At 42.1% G+C, this 19,283-nt stretch overlaps 1 protein-coding gene across 1 annotated transcript in view; it reads left to right on the plus strand.

Annotated features, from left to right (window-relative positions):
• Positions 1–19,283, plus strand: part of znf407 (zinc finger protein 407) — a 149,631-nt gene that overhangs the window by 103,789 nt on the left and 26,559 nt on the right. The window contains exon 10 of the mRNA XM_053326313.1: positions 652–830. Within this exon, the coding sequence (XP_053182288.1) occupies positions 652–830 (179 nt within the window). The remainder of the gene's footprint in view (positions 1–651; positions 831–19,283) is intronic.

Genomic DNA, 19,283 nt, shown 5'->3' on the forward strand with positions numbered 1-19,283 from the left:
CCACAGAATCCCGCTCATGCATGCACGCACTCACACACACACACACACACACACAGAAAATACACCACTAATCCTACACCTTTCATAAAATTTCAAAAGATACATAGCGCTCAGACATACTGTATCTCTAATGCATTCAGTGGGCCACTAGGTCCCCTTGCAGTTGGATAGCAGTCGTTACACATAGCTCCCAACACCATTACACACTAAACCCAACAACTGTAAGGAAAGAAAAAAATCTAAAAGATACGTAAAACCATAACAGAATATCAAAAGAGTATGCAGGATGTAAATGTTTGTTTTACAAGTGACGTTTTGTTGTTTGTGAAAGCGGCCTTTAGTCGTTTGCTTGTTGCAGGCCTGTTTCACAGAGGCGTATTTAGGCAATGAATGCTTTGAGAGTCTGTCCAAACACGGATGCTCCCTTAGCTCCAAAGCCCAGCTTGATTTTTTTTTTGGTGTGTGTGTGTGTGTGTGCGTGTGTGCGTGTGTGCATGTGTTATGTGTACTACAGCAAACCTTTCTTGGGAACGTTGCCAAGCGTTTATCTTGTGTTTTCTCCCTCATGACTCTCATCTTTTAATCTTTTTTTTTTTTTTTTTTTTTTTTCAAAAAGGAATGAGGCCTTTCATCTTTGTTTGTCTCTCTTAGATCCAACTGTGCTGAGAACATCCGGAAGCACATTCTCCACACGGGCAAACACGAGGGAGTGAAGATGTACAACTGTCCTAAATGTAGCTACGCCACCAACTCTCCCATGGAGTTCCGCAACCACCTGAAGGACAGTCACCCTGATATTGAGAACCCAGACCTTGCTTACCTACATGCAGGTAATTTGATTTTCCAACTGTTATACCTTCTGTGTCGTGGTTAAAAAATGGAAAAGCAAAGCAAATTCACACATCTCCAGTAGAGGATCCAGTTGACCTATCTACTACACATCTCTAATCTTCAACAAAAAAAAAAATTGAAATCACTCCACACAACTCCACACAAGCTCTTTCATTCCACAAGGGTCAGATCTTCCAGAATCCCCGAGTATTTTTTTCTTTTTGTCGCTGGATCGAGTCTTCCTATTAAATGCTGATAGAGGGTCACGCAACCATAAAGAGGCAGTACTCAAAGATTGCTGGTCTGGCTAACCCTGCCAATCACTCAGACCACAGAGACAGATGAAATCTTGTTCTTCCTCTATTGGTTCCTTTGTATCCCAGTGTTCTTCCTTTGTCCTTGAAGGCCACCAAATCCAATCGTCAGAGTGCTTGTCCTTCAGAGGAGCAGAGAGGACAGGCTTTATCCTGTTATCCCTCTGACCTTACATAAAAGCAGTAGAGTTGGAGGGGAGCGCCGTGCGTTCTGGCGGCGCTTTGGTGTATCTCCTTTCAAAACTGAATAGTCTTGCTGATGCTGAAAACTTGATTTATTTATTTTTTACATTTCTGAAAGAGATATAGTCTTGGTGTAATTTCCTCAGATTGTTTGACTGACCTCTCCCTTGTGGTATCTTTTAATCCCAACTCTTACCCTCTCTATACAACCTTTTACCCTTAACTACACTTAAAAAATCCTTCCTCCTTCCCTTCCTCGACGTCTCCATACCCTCTCACCTCTAACCCAGGCACACCTTTTGCCTCTCCTTACCCTTTAACCCCACAATTTTCCTCACCTGTGTTTGTCCTTATGCATGGCTGACCTTTGCTGAGGAACACAATCTTTCAATTTCATTACCAACTTTTATTTCTTAAGCCAAATGAAAACACAGTAGTTATTCCAAGACCTTGTAAAGGAGATCTCTCTCTCTATGTTTCTCCAAGGTTGGGGTTTTAATGTGAGAAGGTGGACATGATCCTACAATGTTTCCACTACAGCTGTATCAAACAGTGTACATTGTGGGTTTCAGATTTCACTTTTCTGAGCAAAGGTCAGATCTTGTCTGGAACTCACCCCATGTTTCAGTTATCTGCAGGGAACACATCCTCCTCTTTCAGTCAAGTTAAGCAGCGTGTTTTCAAGATGTCATCTTGATGCTCTCATTCATATTCCACTCACACCGCACCGCAGATATGAACCAAAAAATGACAAGCAAATTAAACGATCCAAAAAAAAAAAAAAAAAGCAGCTCGTGGTGTTTGTTACCCAAGAAGAAAATCCTTCGCTGCACCAATTTTCTGCAAGAAATTTGAAATCCCACTTAGCTTCCATTGATGCATTACAGTTTGCTAGAAATGTTCGCCTCGCAACAGCAATGTGAAAATAAACCATAGCAGGAATGCAGAAAATCAACAACTCTTAAACCTGATTAAGACCAAAGCAATCAAACTATAGGTGGTTTGAAAAAGCGTCGAAAGTGCACTTGTGATCTTTCTCTCTTTCAGAAGAGGGGAAAGCGAGGTGGGGGTGTTAGCGGAAAGAGCAGTGTTTCATCTAAGCAGACAGAACGAGACCAAAAGAAAGACAGGAGAAAAAAAAGATTAAGAAGGTAGATGTTGAATTAACCTGCTTGTGATTGCTCTCTGTCAGAGTGGCACTAGGGCCAGCAGCGAGAGGCAAATCGTCTGTGATGGCCCTTCCCGCTGTTCCCCCTTTGAAAGACACAGATCAAACGCACCCTAGTCACGGGCCCTTGCAGCCCCTCGCGTCGGATTGATTGACACCCGAACGTCTCCGCCGCAGCTCTGTCGTTCCATATCACTCTCTCTCTCTTCCCCTCTCTCTTTCCGTCTTCCCTTCTTTATTCAGCGTCGCACTTCGAATTAAAGCCCTTCTCAAGGATGAAAGCAGAGGTCCTTTGCAAACGAAGGAAGAGAGGGAATTAGACCCAGCAAGTGATGGAGGGGAATGATGATTAGAATTTGAGGAGAAAAAAAAGAAGGAGAAAAAAAGAAAGAAAGGAGGTTAGATATGTGAGGGTAAAATGTTGCTGATAGGACACATTTTAATAAAATGGTAATGACAATTGTCTTCCTAGTGCGATCTGCAGAGAGATATGCCGGAAAGAAGTGGCGGTGCCTGTGTGATCTCAGCATAGATAGCACTGCAGCAGTACTAGAGCCACAGGTTTCTGAGTGCTGAGACTTTGTTAAATTACCCCTTTACTAGAACTTTCTCTCTAGTTAAAATGCTGCTAGTACACTGCAACTGGTGCAGCTTTGGGAAATGCTATATTTCCTGTTTTCTCTGCTGTCTCCCTCCAGCGAGGTCAGCTGTGGTTGCAGGGCAGTGGCTTTGTTGAATAAAGCTCCTGTCCACTTCAATACCAAAACCCATGTTACACACACACACACACATACGAACACAGGTGGGATGTCGCCATAAGCTTTGTCAGAGCATCTTCATTCCGCTATTTTTAATTATGAAACATTTCCCTAATTTTCAACCAAGGTTATAATTGCACATCTTCGGGGCATGGAGATCAAATGCTTTGTAATTAGCTAACAGCGACTTAGTACTTGGATCTGCTGCTTAGTGCTTAAAAAGATAAAAACAAATAAATAAATAAACTTCTTCAAGGCATTGTTGCAGCTTTATGCAGATTCTATTTTCCTTAATAATGCATGATGGATGGCTACTGTAGAGGGCTAGAGGAGACCTGGCCTTGTAAGTGATGATCTTAATACACAGTTACAACCACAGGCAAATTCATTTGTTTGCATATATTTTTCCTTATTAAACAAATCTGCAAACAAATATGGCTTTCGATGGCTTTTACTTAAGTTATGCATCCGCGTGCCTCTCTGCCTCCCCCTCCCTTGCTTTCACCTTCTGTTCGTCATGTAATGAAACATTACTCTCCTGAGTTTTACTTGCGTATTGTGTTGCGGCAGCGTGTTGCATTGTGGACGACAGGTGTGTATGTCATGCAAATGTGTCCTGGTATCCCAGCGCATATGACACTGTGTCGACGTTGTGAAAGAAGCCGCAGACACCGGCGATAAAATCAACATCTGTTTCTAATAACAATGTGTTATATGTGACACGCTTCTATGTGGGAAAATATGCAGAAAAAAAACAAAACACAATGTATCGCAGTTCTTTGAAAAACACCTATAGGACATCAAGTCGTCAGCGTTAGTGATGAACCTGCGTCTTTGTGTCACATCCCTTATGTTGCATTCAGATGATAGGCATTAATGAAAAAAGTCATTCTGTTCAGTATGATGTAAAATCAGATGAACAGGGTGGTTCATTGTGCTCACGCTGTTATGGCATAAATTTAGTTAGTTTGAGTTTATTGTCTCATTGGAGACAATAAGGGATTTGCAGCCTTAATGAGAAGCCAATACATGTTTCTACCAATAAAGAGAAGAGTAAACAATGATGAAATTAAGCTCAACTGTTATAGTCTAAGTAAAAGTATCAAAGTTATAACACATGAAATGCATCATATTGATGAGATGCATAAGATCTGATGAATGTGGCTTCAGACATGAATAAATGTCTGTCTTTATAACAGTTTCTGTTTTTGTACCTTGTTTGGTTATTGTGTCTCTCCATTTTATTCAACCTCAGCAAGCCTGCATGTATAAACTTGAAGATTAGGTCAAGCCAGTGTTGAGGTGTTAATTGGTTTATTCCCTGTTGGGGGAACACCTTTCAGTTTATCTGATGCTGAATGGCTCACTTTGAGGACTGAAGTGTATTGTTTTGAACTCACAACCATTCCCTGTGCCCTTTAAGGTCCATCTCTCAGACTGTTGCTCTGTGTTTCATAGCTACTCCTTTCAATCCACACTCTCCACACACAGTACAGCTTCAGATATTACAGTCGAGAAGCGGCTGCTCAGTGTCTGTGTATCCCTGGAGGGATGCAACAATAAAAGTGCGAGTGAGTTTGTTTTGGGATGTTAACTGAGCAGATTCAGAGTAAAACCTACTCCGTCCGTTGCACGTGTCTAAGTAAACCAACTCCGAAACCAAGCTGGGGCCTTGCAAGCAGCAATTCCTGCATAATGACCTGCTCCAATGAGCGTGAAAACTCCTCCAAACGGCTGCATTTATCACACATCAGCCACAACAAACGGCCTTTTGTTTTATCCTTTCCTTCTATTCCCTTCCCTTCCTGCTGGTGCCAATCTGAGAGCTTCCTCTCAGCCGTTTAGTGGCCAATCAAAGCCTTGACAGGCAAGTCCTGTCCAATCAGTACGGCGACAGTAGGTCCTCTGCCTGCTTTGAATATAAAGTGATGGCTACATTGTGTTTGTGCCACCTTTAGGCGATCGCAAACAGATTCTCACACATGGTAAATGATGACTTGAAGAGTAGTGTCATTGTCAGATAGGGTCAACTTCCACCTCTGTCTGAGCCTCTGGACGAGTTCTGTCAGTGTCAGAAAAATTGAAGCAGATTGATGACATTTGATATCTACTCCCTGGAGTCGCAGTGGCACAGTTATGTTAGGTGTGTGCTTATGTTGCACTATTCTAAAAAAGTTGCTGATGGCCTATGTAGGGCACAGTGGCAAAGTGTGATAGCAGCACAAAATGGATAACACTGTCTGCACAGGCTTTTAGTCACATATTACATTTGATAGTGGCATTTGTAACATAGGAAAGTGTATGTTCAGTTGTTGTGCAGTCATATCTTTACAGTAGATGCAACATAACCCCAGTGGCTATCTCATATATTTGCATTAAAATACTTGAAACTCTAGAGTATGCTTTTATATGAGTATACAGTACATACACACGCACACAAATGCCTCCTGTGAGTGACGTGTGAAGGGGATGCTCGCGGGCAGAGCTGCTCTTCCTGTATTGGACAGTGAATATGGGACCAGACAGGCCGCCGGCTCCTATAAAGCCTCATCCAATTCAATCCCCCTTCTCCCTCAGCTCAGACACACTGTACGTATCCAGCTACGGCTAACAGCTCAGCTGCCTGAGACGAAGAAAGAAAGACAGAAATAAAAGAAGTAGTCATTGATTAGAAAGGTGGGTGACACAAAGAATACTGAAAAGATAAGAAAGAAAAAATATAAAGGAGAGCAGGTTGTTAGATAAGGCTGACCGCTGATTTTCACTTTCATGTATGCTTGCCCCATCTTGACCTTCACTGAGTCAACACATCTCCGACTACCAACATGTTTCCCCTGATGTACACCCTCATAGGCTGGAGTGCACTTCTGAGATCTCTACCGTGACCTTTGCCCCTTTTACTGTGCCAAGAACCCTTGTCTTCCTCCTTTGCTCCTCTAGCCGCTGCATGTCGTCTGTTTGGTGGCTCTCCAAACGCTTGAGCGTCTCTGATTACTTGCAAGCTCAACTTTCCCCAACTAAACAACCAATTACCAGTGCTTTAGCCAAGCCCAGTCCCATGTTTCCTGATACAGTGGCCTATTAGGGCCCCTTATTTCTCCCCCAGCATAATTGAATCCCCTGGCTGCTCATCAGCGGGCTAATTTAAGCCAATGTGCAGAGTTGGTAATCAGAGGGGCTGCCTATTAGACTATCAGACCCCAATTAAGTGCCCTTTTATTTCCAACATAACAAGCCACTATCACTACTGCTGTTATTGTATTTACCTCCTTATTGGCTAGTTTTGTTTGGGTAAATCTGTGGTGTGTTTGTAGAGCAAAGAAGAAAAACAGGGATAAAAAGTAAAAGTGAGGAGTTTCGGTGTTGAGTTACCACTGGAGCAGGTGGTGCTTTAGAAGATAGACTCGTAGGTGGAAAAGGAAGAGGATTAATTAGGGTGACAATACAGACCACAGATCTATTTTCTAGTGTCTGATTGATACAGCTCAGTGGTTAACATGTTTCTGCCCCACAGTCGCTAACACACAGTGAAAACCCTGTCAGCATTCAGTTGTGATTGTCTTCCTCTGCTGATATATAGCAGCTGCATTAAAAAGGTTTGAGCAATTATATAGAATTAGGATCATATGGGCTACTTTTAAACTGCAGAACAAGACTTTAATGCAAAAACACATCAGCCCTGTGCCCAAATCACAAATTTAGGGATGAAGCCGATGATGGTAATTCGAGCGAATCCCAGAAAAAGCCTGGCCTTTTGGATTCAATGAGTGTCCATATCACCGGCATCTTGATGGAAAACGGATGGGCAGCAAAGTCTTTGAATTTCAAAAAAAAAAGAAAATTCAAACATGTATCTACCGTTGCCACGTGTGTCTGCCAAAATCTGATGTGGCCTTAACTTGACAAATAGATTTGAAATGGAAAAAGTTAAGAGATGAATACCTTCACTGCCAGCACCTCTCTGTGTCCTCTCACAAGTATAGAATATCTCACTTTTAAGTTTTTTTTTTACGTTTTATTTTTTTTTCCTCTTTTCTTGTTCTCCTTCCCTTTTTCTTTTTGTCCTGACTCTGTGACTGGTGCAGTTGAGGGGAGCCAGAGTGTGAAAGAGGCCCACAGAGGGCTGATGAGGACTGTCTCAGCAAAGCGTGTCTCAAGTCTGGGACTGTGTTTCTGCAGCGTTTCAGTGTGTGTGTGTGTGTTTGTGTGTACATAAACTGTTGTACGTGTGTGTCTATGTTAGAAAGTAGCAGTCTGCGTGCGTGTCTCGAAGTCTTAGAGTGTGTGTTTAGTGTTGGTGTCGACTCCCCATAGCCTAATTAAAGGGCGAGGAAAGCCACTCACGGGGAGATTAAACCTAAAAGGGTAAATTAGCACTCAAAAGGGGTGTGGCAAATTCACACATACGCACAGGCCATGAAATCTCTTCTGACACCTGTAAAAAAAAAGAGAGAGAGAGAGAAAAAAGGAGAATAAGGAGGATGGAGAGAGAGGGTGGGGGGGACTTCAGAATTTCTGTAACAGAGCTTTGCGCTGTGTGTTAGCTGAGATAAGTATCTGAACTGGGCACTTTTTAAAAAATCAGAGTTTGGGTGGCTGAGGGAAGGACATGTCTATTATATTATTATTTGTAATATCATTTGAATTCAGTATAATTATCTAAATACAATGCCTCAGAATATCAGAGCAGCCTTTAATTCATAATTTCACTTTTAAAAGAAATTGATGCAAACTTTCATTTTCACTCAATTTCATAATTCATAAAGCATTGCATTTTACTTTTTCTAGATTTCAGTTTACCCAATTCCAAAAAACATATAATAAGACATACACATATTATTCAGTCACCTGTTGTAATGTGTTATCATTGTAATAATTGCAGTTTAATTTGCAGAATATTTTTAAAGGGCCCTTCCAACAATTTCACAAAGAAAAAAGTCTGATGTAAATGGCAACAACAGAGGCAGAGATGCATTGACTGTTACTCACTGGTATGGGCAAATCTCCAAAAACAATAGACCTACAATTCCCATAATGCAACATCTCTGTAAAACAGACTTTCTATTACAAACTGGAAGGCTCTAAACCCATCATCATCATCAAGATTATTTTCTCACGCTTTAGAAATCTCCCTCCAGAACCACAAAAGATAAATATACAAGCAGCACTCCTCATGACAAGTAAAGTGAACGCGATGTGTAAAACAGCGGGGTGCCCCTCTGCTCAAACTTCTGTCAACACCAATCCAGTGGGGGTCAAAGGAATGTTTTTACGCGTGTTGCTCAAGGCATCGAAGAAATCACATTTGAGAAATTCGACAGCAACATCTTTCTATTAGAAACAAGACCCTGGATACTCAGGAAAAGCTACAAATCTCACTTTTTACACTTCTCATGGACAATAAGCGTCCACCAAAAATGTTAAAACATGTCGTCATTGATGCATTGATTGTTTTTCATTCAGCATGGAGACTGAATTTAATGTTTGGCTTCAGTTACATCTGATACCCACTGACACAAGGCAGGAGTGTGTGATACATGCATGCACACGCAGACGGGGGGGATAAACGAGTGTCACATCATCGGTCACCTCGTTTCACGTAAATATCCCACAATTCAACAGTATGCATGACCGCCTCTGGCTATACTTATATCTCTGTTTGACTGTGTCCCTGTGTATTTTTTTAACCCCCCCTTACTCTTCTCTCACTTCATCTCTTTCTTCTGTCTTGTATGTTTGTGTGTGTTACGTCTTACCATCTTGGCGATGTGTGTGTGTGTGTGTGTGTGTGTGTGTGTTTGTTGAAAGTGAGTGATGTGACTCTGGGCCAGCAGCTGAGCTCTGCCATGCTATCTGTCTATCTGTTTGCCAGTGTGTCTGTTGTCTCTTCTGTGTTCTCTCGACTCTGTTTGACTGCTATCAGACAAGTGTGTTGTTTGAGAGAGTGTGTACGTTTGCATGTGTGTGTGTGTGTGTGTCTGTGTGTGTGTGTTGTGTGTGTGTCTTTTCGGGGCTGTGTACATGTCATCTGTCAGTGTCTTTCTCCAGAGTGAGACATCTAACAGAGAATCTCAGCTCGGCACACACACACACGGTATAGAGATGCATACACACACACACTCACACCCAGTTTCACACAGAACTTCATCTCCAATCTTATAGTTCTATGCCCCAAGGACTAAGAGTGTATGTTTGCACGTATAAGAGATTTCATGTGTATACGCGCACACACTCTTGCATGTCTTTCTGTTTGTGAGTGTAAGAAAATAGATCTTGGTTCTGTCACAGCTGGGCCTGCAGGCATAAAGGGCCTTAACGGATGTCTCTCTCAGTGAAACACACACTTTCTCTCTCTCTCTCTCTCTCTCTCTCTCTCTCTCTCTCTCTCTCTCTCTCTCTCTCTCTCTCTCTCTCTCTCTCCCTTACACACACACACACACACGTATACACGAGCAGGTCTGAGACCCCTCTTCCTCCTGGACTCGCAGTGAGGAATACAGATTCAGGCTCCTCTCTAGATAGTGATCAGCCTCGCCGTGGCTTCAGAAATGCTATCTTCACCGGGCGGCTGAATTGATAATACTCCCCCCTACGCATTTTATTACAAAGGCCCAGTTTGTAAAAAGGTAATCATTTACTTTTGCTACTATCTCCCCTGAGCCATACATCTTCTGTCTTCACAGGACAAAGTTCTCCCGCTGCTACCGACGCTGTTTTTTCTTTCTTTTTTTTCTTTTTTTTTACTTTGCCAGTGGGTTTGTAGACGGCTACTTTTAGGTTTATCACCTTCTGCCGAGTTTTACACATACAACAACCCACCTTTACAAGAATTACATCTTTTTTATTTATTTTTTTTGTTAAATGTAAGCATTTTGTGTTCAATTTTGAATGCATACTTTACGTCGGTGCTCAGTGTTTACATATTTATATATATGTGTGTGTGTGTGTGTGTGTGTGTGTGTGTAAGGGACAGACAGGCTGAAAATGACAGTGAATGAAGGACTAATCCCTTTGGGCACATAGCGGAATCCAATACCAAGTACCAAAATCTCATCATTTCAATTATCATATTTATCATATTTATTCATTTTCTCCCAGCCAGGCTTAATGCTGTCTCTCTCTTCCCCACCCTCTCTCTCTCTCTCTCTCTCTCTCTCTCTCTCTTTCTCTCTTTCTCTCTCTCACAGCTCCTTCTTCTGTACATTAATCTATTTTTTCTCTCCACTGGCGACATGTGAGCCTGTCAGTCATGTTGATTGACAGCCCTCAAGTGGCCTACGGAAAAGCAGCTCATTTTTTCTTTTTTCCTTTTTGGTCAGATGTTGTGCTGGTGATGCCGGGGCCTTATCAGGAAACCCAATTTATTGCCGTTTCTCTGGGCGAAAGGGATTGCCACTCACGCTGACTGACAGCTCTCAGATTTGCAGGCAGCTGTGTAGGGATTTCCTTTAAGTTGTTATGTTTTTCTATTTTTTTTTTTTTTTATTATTATTTTCCTTCAGATTTGCCCTCGCACTGGCGGAGATTATTCTACCGCACATGGTCGTACGTATACCGCTTACACACATACACGAACACGTAGTACATAGATCAGCTACGCTCCCTCGTTTCCAAACCGTTTTGGGTGTTTTTTCCGTCTGACCTTGGCGGCGATTGTAACTGACAGACGGCAATCTGCGGCCCTGCTCACCACACACACCAGTTCCGAGTTCAGCCTTGTGAACATCTTTGTATTGGGTAATTGTTTTATCCTTAGGAGAGGGTTGGGAGGTAAAGTAAATAAACTCTATGAAGAAAAACTCACTTGTGTCATGCAGGGATTGGTATTTCTCTTGTTTTTGTGAGCAAGTGCAAAAAACACTCTTGTTTTCATTGCAAAGAACATTAAATGAGGGACTGTGGGCACATGAATGAATTTATGTTCTCATCTCATCTGTGTGTTTTTACATTTCCCTCCCTGCCTCTGTGTGTGTGTGTGTGTGTGTGTGTGTGTGGATGTGTGTGTGGGGTGGGTGTGTGTGTGTGTGTGTATGAGAGAGTCTCTAGGCGTGTGTGTGTGTGTGTGTGTGTTCACATGAAAATGTTTGCCTTCGTTTGATATGCATTTGGAAGCACATCGATGTATGTCATCATGTGCAAGTTTTTTTGCATGTCCCTGTCTGTGTATGCATTTGATGCCTGAATATGTGTGTGTGTGTGTGTGTGTCAGCTCCCATGTGTATGCGTTTGTGTGTGTATGACCTCCGAATCCTGAGGCTTATCGTGGCGGTGTTCCACATTATTGATAGCGAGCGGAGATATCGACAGGCCAAGCGCCGGCAGCTTCCAGCAGCGCCGGCAAGCGGGATGGGACTTTGATATGACATATTGTGCGTCTCAGCACAAGCCATAAATAATTCTGACACGTTTTTGTATGCATGGGAAAGTCCTTGATTCAGCCTCCCATAAAAATAAACTTCTATTATGGAAGGTATTTGTCAAGTGGGTGCGTGATGGATGGCCCGGCGTTTACCCCGTGGCAGGACGATGGGTTATGGATGCCCGCCGCCCCTTGCCGGGGGAGGAGTCACACCCAGCAACGCTGACACCAGAGTAATTACTGCCCTCCTCACCACGGCAACGGAGGGAGGGTAGTGGAGGAGGGATGAGGGCAGGGAGGTGGGGGGGTGCGTTATACACACACCTGCACCTACCTCCCTCTGGCCAAACTGTCCTGTAATGCTACTGGGATAAAGTGACGAGGGTGATGAAGGCTGTGAGAGCATGATGATTGGACACAGATGGATGAATGGACAGATAAGAGGGAAAATGATAAATAGATTTGAATCTTGATTGAGTGATTGGGGAGACAGCCCTTTTCATTCTTCATTAAGATGTAACTTGTCATATTTTTGAACATTACATATACTGTGAACATATACTGCATTGATCATGATACAAAGGGCCTTATGGTCATTATTGTCACTATGTAGGTTCAATGTTCATTGTTAAAATCACATTTCTTCCTCTTGGATCAAAACGTGTATTGCCTATATTTGTTTCAGAGCTAAAATGATCAGACAGCTGATAAGTAAACTGACAAAAAATTAATCAACAACACTCGAGGTGGAGGATTTGCTGCTTTGGTCTGTTTAATGTCAGTGCAACTGATTACCTTTGAGTTTTGGACACTTGATTGGGCAAAGCAAGCCACTTGACATTTGATAGATTGAAGTAGTTAGTCAGAGAAGAAGATATTGAAAAGAATCATTAGTTGCAGGCCTTAGTTGTTTACTAAAGCAAATAAATATGTTGCCAGTGATTTGTCTGTGACAGTCTGCCATTACCCTGAAAGCAACCCTGAAAGCTTCATATTTAATTCTGGAAGCACAGCAGACACCTCCAGTTTCATGTCACATGATTTTTCAAAGTAATCCAGTTGCTTTTCCCTCCATATCTCAGCCAGTTCACATTATACAAATATAGCATTTCAGTAATTACTGGTTGATGTTCAACTTTATTTTCAGATAGTATACTTCATTATATAATAATATGCCTCACAATTATTTATTCATTCTTTAGTTGGATCCTCATGTAGATTCTCTCTCGGCTCCACTGAAGTTGGTGGTGAACAGAACAAAGTTGAGTCATCAGTGTGCATAACGACATCGACACAAGCAACTCCCTTATGGATCAAACTTGAGCTGCACAATAACAATACTATAGAATACTAGACTACCAAGAATACTATAATACATGTTGTGATGATGGATTGATATTAGAATTGTACATGTAGATTCAGTTTGATATAAGTTTTGCAGTTAAAGGTTATGCAGCTGGATCTAGAGGGAGAAAAGAGTACTTTAGCAGGGCAAAGATGTGTCTGTGTGTTTAAGTTTGCATGCATCCACAAGCTTATGTCCATGATTTCTCATACTCACACCTTTATGAATATGTACAGGCATTTGTGTGCTAATTAGTGCATGTGTGTACGTGTGTGTACGTCAATCTGTGAGCCCAGCAGCCAGATTGAGCTAAGGCTTGGATGCCATCTGAGTAAGAGGAGGAAGGTGGGCGTTGGGGTGAGGGACGGGTGCTCTCTTAACTACCACTACACCACTACCCTGTGTGGGTGTGCAGGTGGGGCGGAGGGTCGGGGGTGGCGGGCCACAGTGGCAGCCCGTCAGTGGGAGTGACACCTGTTCACCGCTGTCCACCCCTTCATCCTTACAGCTGCTCCGCTTCCTCTGCCTCAACCCCTTTCCCGCTCTTCCGTCTTTGTTGCCTTCCTTTCTCCTCCTCCTTCGTCGGCAGCGCGGAGGAGAAAGCTTGTCACAGCAGGCCGGGGAGCAGCGAGTAGGACCGGTCCAGATGTTCTTACATGCGGGGAAGGAGGAGGGTTTTGTCAGGACACGAAAACAAACTCTGACAATTACAGTAACATCACCAGATTGCCTCAGTGCCACTAAGGCTGCTGTTAAAGGGAGATGATTGGTACAAGATGGTGTGTGTAAGTCGACTGACACCCATGCACATACACACTCGCAGTCTTCAAAAGCACAGGTGAACATAGACCGAGAATGAGTTTTCAGCACAATCCCACAGTTTATCCTCTTTGAAACACAGGAAGACAATGATTTTAGTTATTTTATTATGCAAATGATTTATAACTATGCCACAGTTTAACATTGTGAGTTTGCATTTTGAACAGTAGATAAAGATGCAGTAAATGTGCTATTGTTCACAACTGTACACCTGCTGAGAGTCATACATCTCTGTTAAAGGTGCGTACAGTTATTTTCCAAACCAGTCCAGTGATCGAAATCACGGAAGACACCACCGCAGTCATACTTTTGCAACCTTTAATGTGAATAACTTGGTGATAATTGCAATGCAAACATTCACTGATGAACAAAAATGAGTATTCAGGACTTTCTGCATTTTTTTTTCTTTTCAAAAATCCATCCATCTTTGACTTTAAAGGTCACATATTATACTCCTTTTCAGCAAGTTAATATAGGTCTCTGAGGTCCCCAAAACATGTCTTTGTAGTTTTTTTGCTACCATTGAGATTATGCATTGTAGCATGTCTCTGTAACCCTCTGTTTCTGTCCCGTTCTCAGTGGGATGTTGTCTGCGTCTACGCAAATGAGCTGCTGCTGCTGCCCATGTCCCGCTCCGGAAGTGGTTACGGCTTTAAGGCCATGATACAATGTGAGATTATATGACAGGAGAGACTGAAGGCTGTTCAAAGTATTCATAATGGAACTGCAATTTATCTGCTGTAGCACCCTTAATATTCGGATTACAGTAATGGTAAATTTATCAATGAATCACAATGGACATATTAGCATGGATGGAGCAAGAGAAAAAGAAAGAGGATTATCTTTTTTTCCTAGTTTGGAGGTCTCCCACTGAGGACGCACATTTATGTTGAAAATACATGAAAAAGTGCAATTTGCATTATGTGACCTTTAATTATTTTGATTGTTTTGTGTTATGCGCACCCTTTTGAAGTTTTATGTCAAGCTGCTAACCTCTTATACATGTTTACCTTCCACCGCATCTTTGCATACCAATGCAGATTGAGGCAGACAGCATTGAGACGTGCTTGTTTGCATGGATCGGGCCTTGTTTAACCTAGTAACCCTCTCCCAAGGTCCGGATAGGTGGACTGAAACTGCTGTCGGCCGCTACAGATGGGGGGTCATGGAGAGGAACGGGCCTCGGTCAATAGGCTTAGAAGACCATCAGGGACTATTGATTGTGGCGGACAGTGAGGCCAGCTCTGCACTAATTGTTTCTTTACTAGCCTGTGGCAAAGACAACAGTCACGGGCAGGGACTCATGAATCTTACATCTGTTTTGTTACGAAAGCACCAGGAGTTAATAGCCTTTGATTACCGAGGGGTTTGCAAGTGTGTGTGTGTGTGTGTGTGTGTGTGTGTGTGTGTGTGTGTGTGTGTGTGTGTGTGTGTGTGTGTGTGTGTGTGTGTGTGGTTGCATAGAGACACATAAGGATATGTGTAATTTATGCAAGAGTGAATAAGAGGTGTAGAAAATAATGGACAGATTGACAGTATATCAAACATTCATCCATGTTTAAGTGTTGGATTTTACAAACAGTAAGGCAGATAATATTTTGATACATTTTTTACTGTGAAACACATCCTAAGAGCCAATTATATCATAATTTAGTGCGGAACAACATGAAAACAAATTGTATTCGGACATACGTTTCTACTGTGATCAAAATGCATTTATAATATTTGAATGGTGCCTTTTTTTAGGCAAAAATCATCAGTTTGAGTAAGGTGATGCAGTTGTAATTGTGTACTTAGCATGGATGTAAAGATTGGTAGTCACCATGTCATACTTGTTAGTTACTGGTGTATGTCAGGAATACATCTCCCATAAATCCTGATGTTTTTAATGTTCTTTTTTTGTGCCACAATAGCAGCGTAGCATGACATCCTAATGACACATAATGCAAAATGAAGCTTAGAGTGAGGTGAACTACATCCCCACTTTTGTCTTGTTTGCCTACAGTAATCACATTACTGTCTCAAAGTTAAAGTGTACTTTGAGGAAGTGCTTTACCTGAGATCCCTTTTCCACACATCAGTCTGAGTCACTTACATATTTTAGCGCCTATTGACACAGTTATACAAATAGATATCCTGCTCACCCGCACACCCACCCCTCTTGATTTCTGCCTAGCCAGTTACAGTTTTACTGATGTTGTACATCTTGCTGAGATTTCAGAGGCCAGTGTCCTGTACAGGAGTCATATCTGCTATTCTAACCCCACTGCAGTGGCCAAGCTCAATTCCACTGCATGTGGTTTGTTTATTGCGTACAGCAGCAGAGTTTGTTTGTGGCCGGCTGTCAGAGCGGCCGGCCTGTTGTGATGAAAGACACTTGGACCTTCCCATCCATTTCACATTTGCTCCAATCAATTATTCAACAGGACAGCCAATTAAAAATGAGGGAGAGCGGTCAGGGCCTCGCCCCCCGAAGGCCGCCACTAGACAACTCTCTCCGTGAATAATTGGTGCAATTAATTTAGCATTGAGCAATAAAGGAGTTCTCACTCTCCTCTCTCCCTCTATCTCTCTCTCCTTATATACTGCAAAGCCTCTCCACACACCAGTCATTACAGACACACATTACAACAACACACACTGCAGCAGTAATAATAGTAGGACATTCTTGAACTATTGTACAACATCCAGGGATGCAGGTGAGGCCAAAGCTTCCAGTTGCAATTTTTCCTCGTTTGTATTTATAGCTAAAGTTTATCAATCTAAAGAACATCATAAATCACAAGATCTTTTTTTTTTGGTATTTCAACAAGAATCAAAATGTATAAAATTGAAAATGTAATACCATTCTTTATGTTGGTGTTTGCTTTATAATGATCACCAGCTGGAGGTAATGTTAGCTTGTTATTTTCCAGCTATATCACTAGAAGTGTAGTCACACACACTAACAAAAACACAGCTGTGTCCTCTGAGACACACACACGCAAACACATTCATGGGACACAGCAGGAGAGAATCCAAGCTAGGTTTCAGGAACCCTGTTCAGTCTGTAAATTATTGCGAAACAAAGGCATTATTCCATTTACTCGATTCTATACATTTCTCCTCTCCTGTTGTCCCTTATCTGCAATTATGGTTAATTTGCTGCTGCCCTCATGAGATGGTGCCTGTACCAGTAATGGCACCCATGCCAGGCGTACACACACACCCACACACACCAAAACACACACAAATAAGAACACTCAGGAGCAGGGTAATAGTGACAACTAAATTCCACAACAGCTTTGATTTATTCAATCACAGCAGAAGTATTATGACGGACCAAATACCCTCCCTTCCTCTTCCTTCTGCCCCTCCTCCCATCACCCTCTTTTTATTGATCAATCTCTAAATCCTGTTTTACCTCTCTCTCTCCTCCCCCCACCGACCACCACGAACAACCCCCACCCATCTCTTTTGATAGCCAGATTGACAGTTGAGTAATTTCACTGTCAGTGCTGACTGACGCATGGTAATGGGAAGACGTTTCAGAGCGGCATTACAACACAAAATAATTTCCAATTTACCGCTCATCAAAAGCACCCCTACAAAAACAAGAGAGCAAGGCAGGGATGGGTAGAGAGAGAGAGAGGAAAGGAGGGAGGAGGAGGTGAGGGGAAACACAACAGTGGATTTATGGCTTCAATTACTGATATTTCACATTTAGTTTAAAGCGACATGTTTTTGTAATGTGACAGGCTTCACTGGATTTGAAAACCTCTTCAGACCTCTCCACTCTCCTCTTCTGTTTTTTTCCCCTCCCTTTTCTCTCCCTTCTTGCCGTAGAGATAATGAAAGGGCGAATCGAGGAGGTGGTGGGGGTGTGGGATGGGGGGGCTGGAGAGGAGTTTGAGGAAGAGAGTGATAGCTGTGACTCCTGTGCCTCTTTAGAGAGGGAGGAAGACGAAGCCTGGAGCTTTGATGTGGATGGATTGACTGACTCACCCCATCATTCACTGCATGAGCCTCAATTGAGGCTAAAGCCTGTATCTGACTGTTTTATAGATCTTTGTAGCTTATTAATTCTTAGCCAAATGTTCATGTACCCCACATACCCTGACCCCAAAAACCCATAGAAATCATCTTAAATTGATTCATTTTTATTAATGACCCCCCCCACCCCACAACTACTGAGCTGCACTTTGTTAGTGATTACTGTGTAATGACTGCGATTAGAAATGCCAAAATTCTCAAGCTCAAGCCTCATTTTGTTATAAGAGGTGATATGAAACTTTTCAAAACAAGTTTTATTTTACCATGACTGGGAAAATATTCATCTCATTATCATGTTTAAAACGTTTGGAAACTTTTTTTTACCATTGGCTCTCAGATATTGTGGATACACGTTCAAAGGTTTAGAGTGAAGTGATGAAAAACTGGTTTTGCTGGCCTGGTTTTCCACTGATCTGGCTAAGCTACTTCATGAGAGAAATTTGGCTTGGGTGAAGGCAAGGGAAACAGGGACTGAGGATGATTGGCTCCATTTTAGCCAACTAAGCAACCTTTTCACATGATTTGAAAGACTTTTTGATTTTTTACCTGTCCACAATGACTTACAATTTGAATAATCCCAGGAAAATCTTGAAAAAGCAGTCCCTGCCTTTAAATAATATGCCTTCTTCAGATATTATTGTTATTTTGTAACCCGTCTCCAATGTTGAAGTTCAGTGCTTTTCTTTTGCTTGACCAAAAAACCATAGTTTCATATAATGTTGATAAACCCTCATCAAGCACCTGTAACCTCACTTTCACTCAAAACCTCATCCCAAAAAAATGTGGAAATCTGCCCATGTTTTCTTTCTGTTAAAAGGATCCCTACATCATTTAATAATTATAGGATTATTTCCAACTTAACTATCTCATCAAAGGACCTTGAAGGATAGTAAATGATCAACCAAAGGAGTTCCTGGCCACTAATAATATCCTTTCATTGTGCCAGTCTAGCATAACACAGTACTGTGACATCATCCTTAAAGACTGTCAATGATGTAATTGAGTCACTGGATCACAAAATAACCCTGTGCCTCTCATTTTATCGATCTTTCAAAGGTCCTCAATACAGATGACTACCTTATCCTAAAGAACCAGCTGCAGATTGTTGGCTGGTCTGAAAATGACCCAATGTTTTAAAACTGGTTGCACTTCCGCCATTGTACCACATGTTGAGTCAGGAGTCCCCCAAGGTTGTGTTTTGGGTACACCTCTGCTTACTGTCTCTGTTAACAACCTGGGTCAAAATGTTCCTAATGCACAGTTTCATTTTTATACCGATGATAATGTCATTTACTGCTGTGGTGCCACCATCGCTTCATCACTTGAGTATTTGCAAGTTTGCCTTTGGCATTGCAGACTCATGGTTCCAACCTGTGAAACCCATGTTGAATGCTACAAAAACTAAATTGATGTTGTTTTCTAATGCCAGGAAAGACATTAGCTTCTTGTCCTAATGTTGAAATGTTGCAGGGCA

The sequence above is a fragment of the Scomber japonicus genome, chromosome 10, assembly GCF_027409825.1.
Source record: "Scomber japonicus isolate fScoJap1 chromosome 10, fScoJap1.pri, whole genome shotgun sequence".
In the NCBI taxonomy this organism is placed as follows: Eukaryota; Metazoa; Chordata; class Actinopteri; order Scombriformes; family Scombridae; genus Scomber; species Scomber japonicus.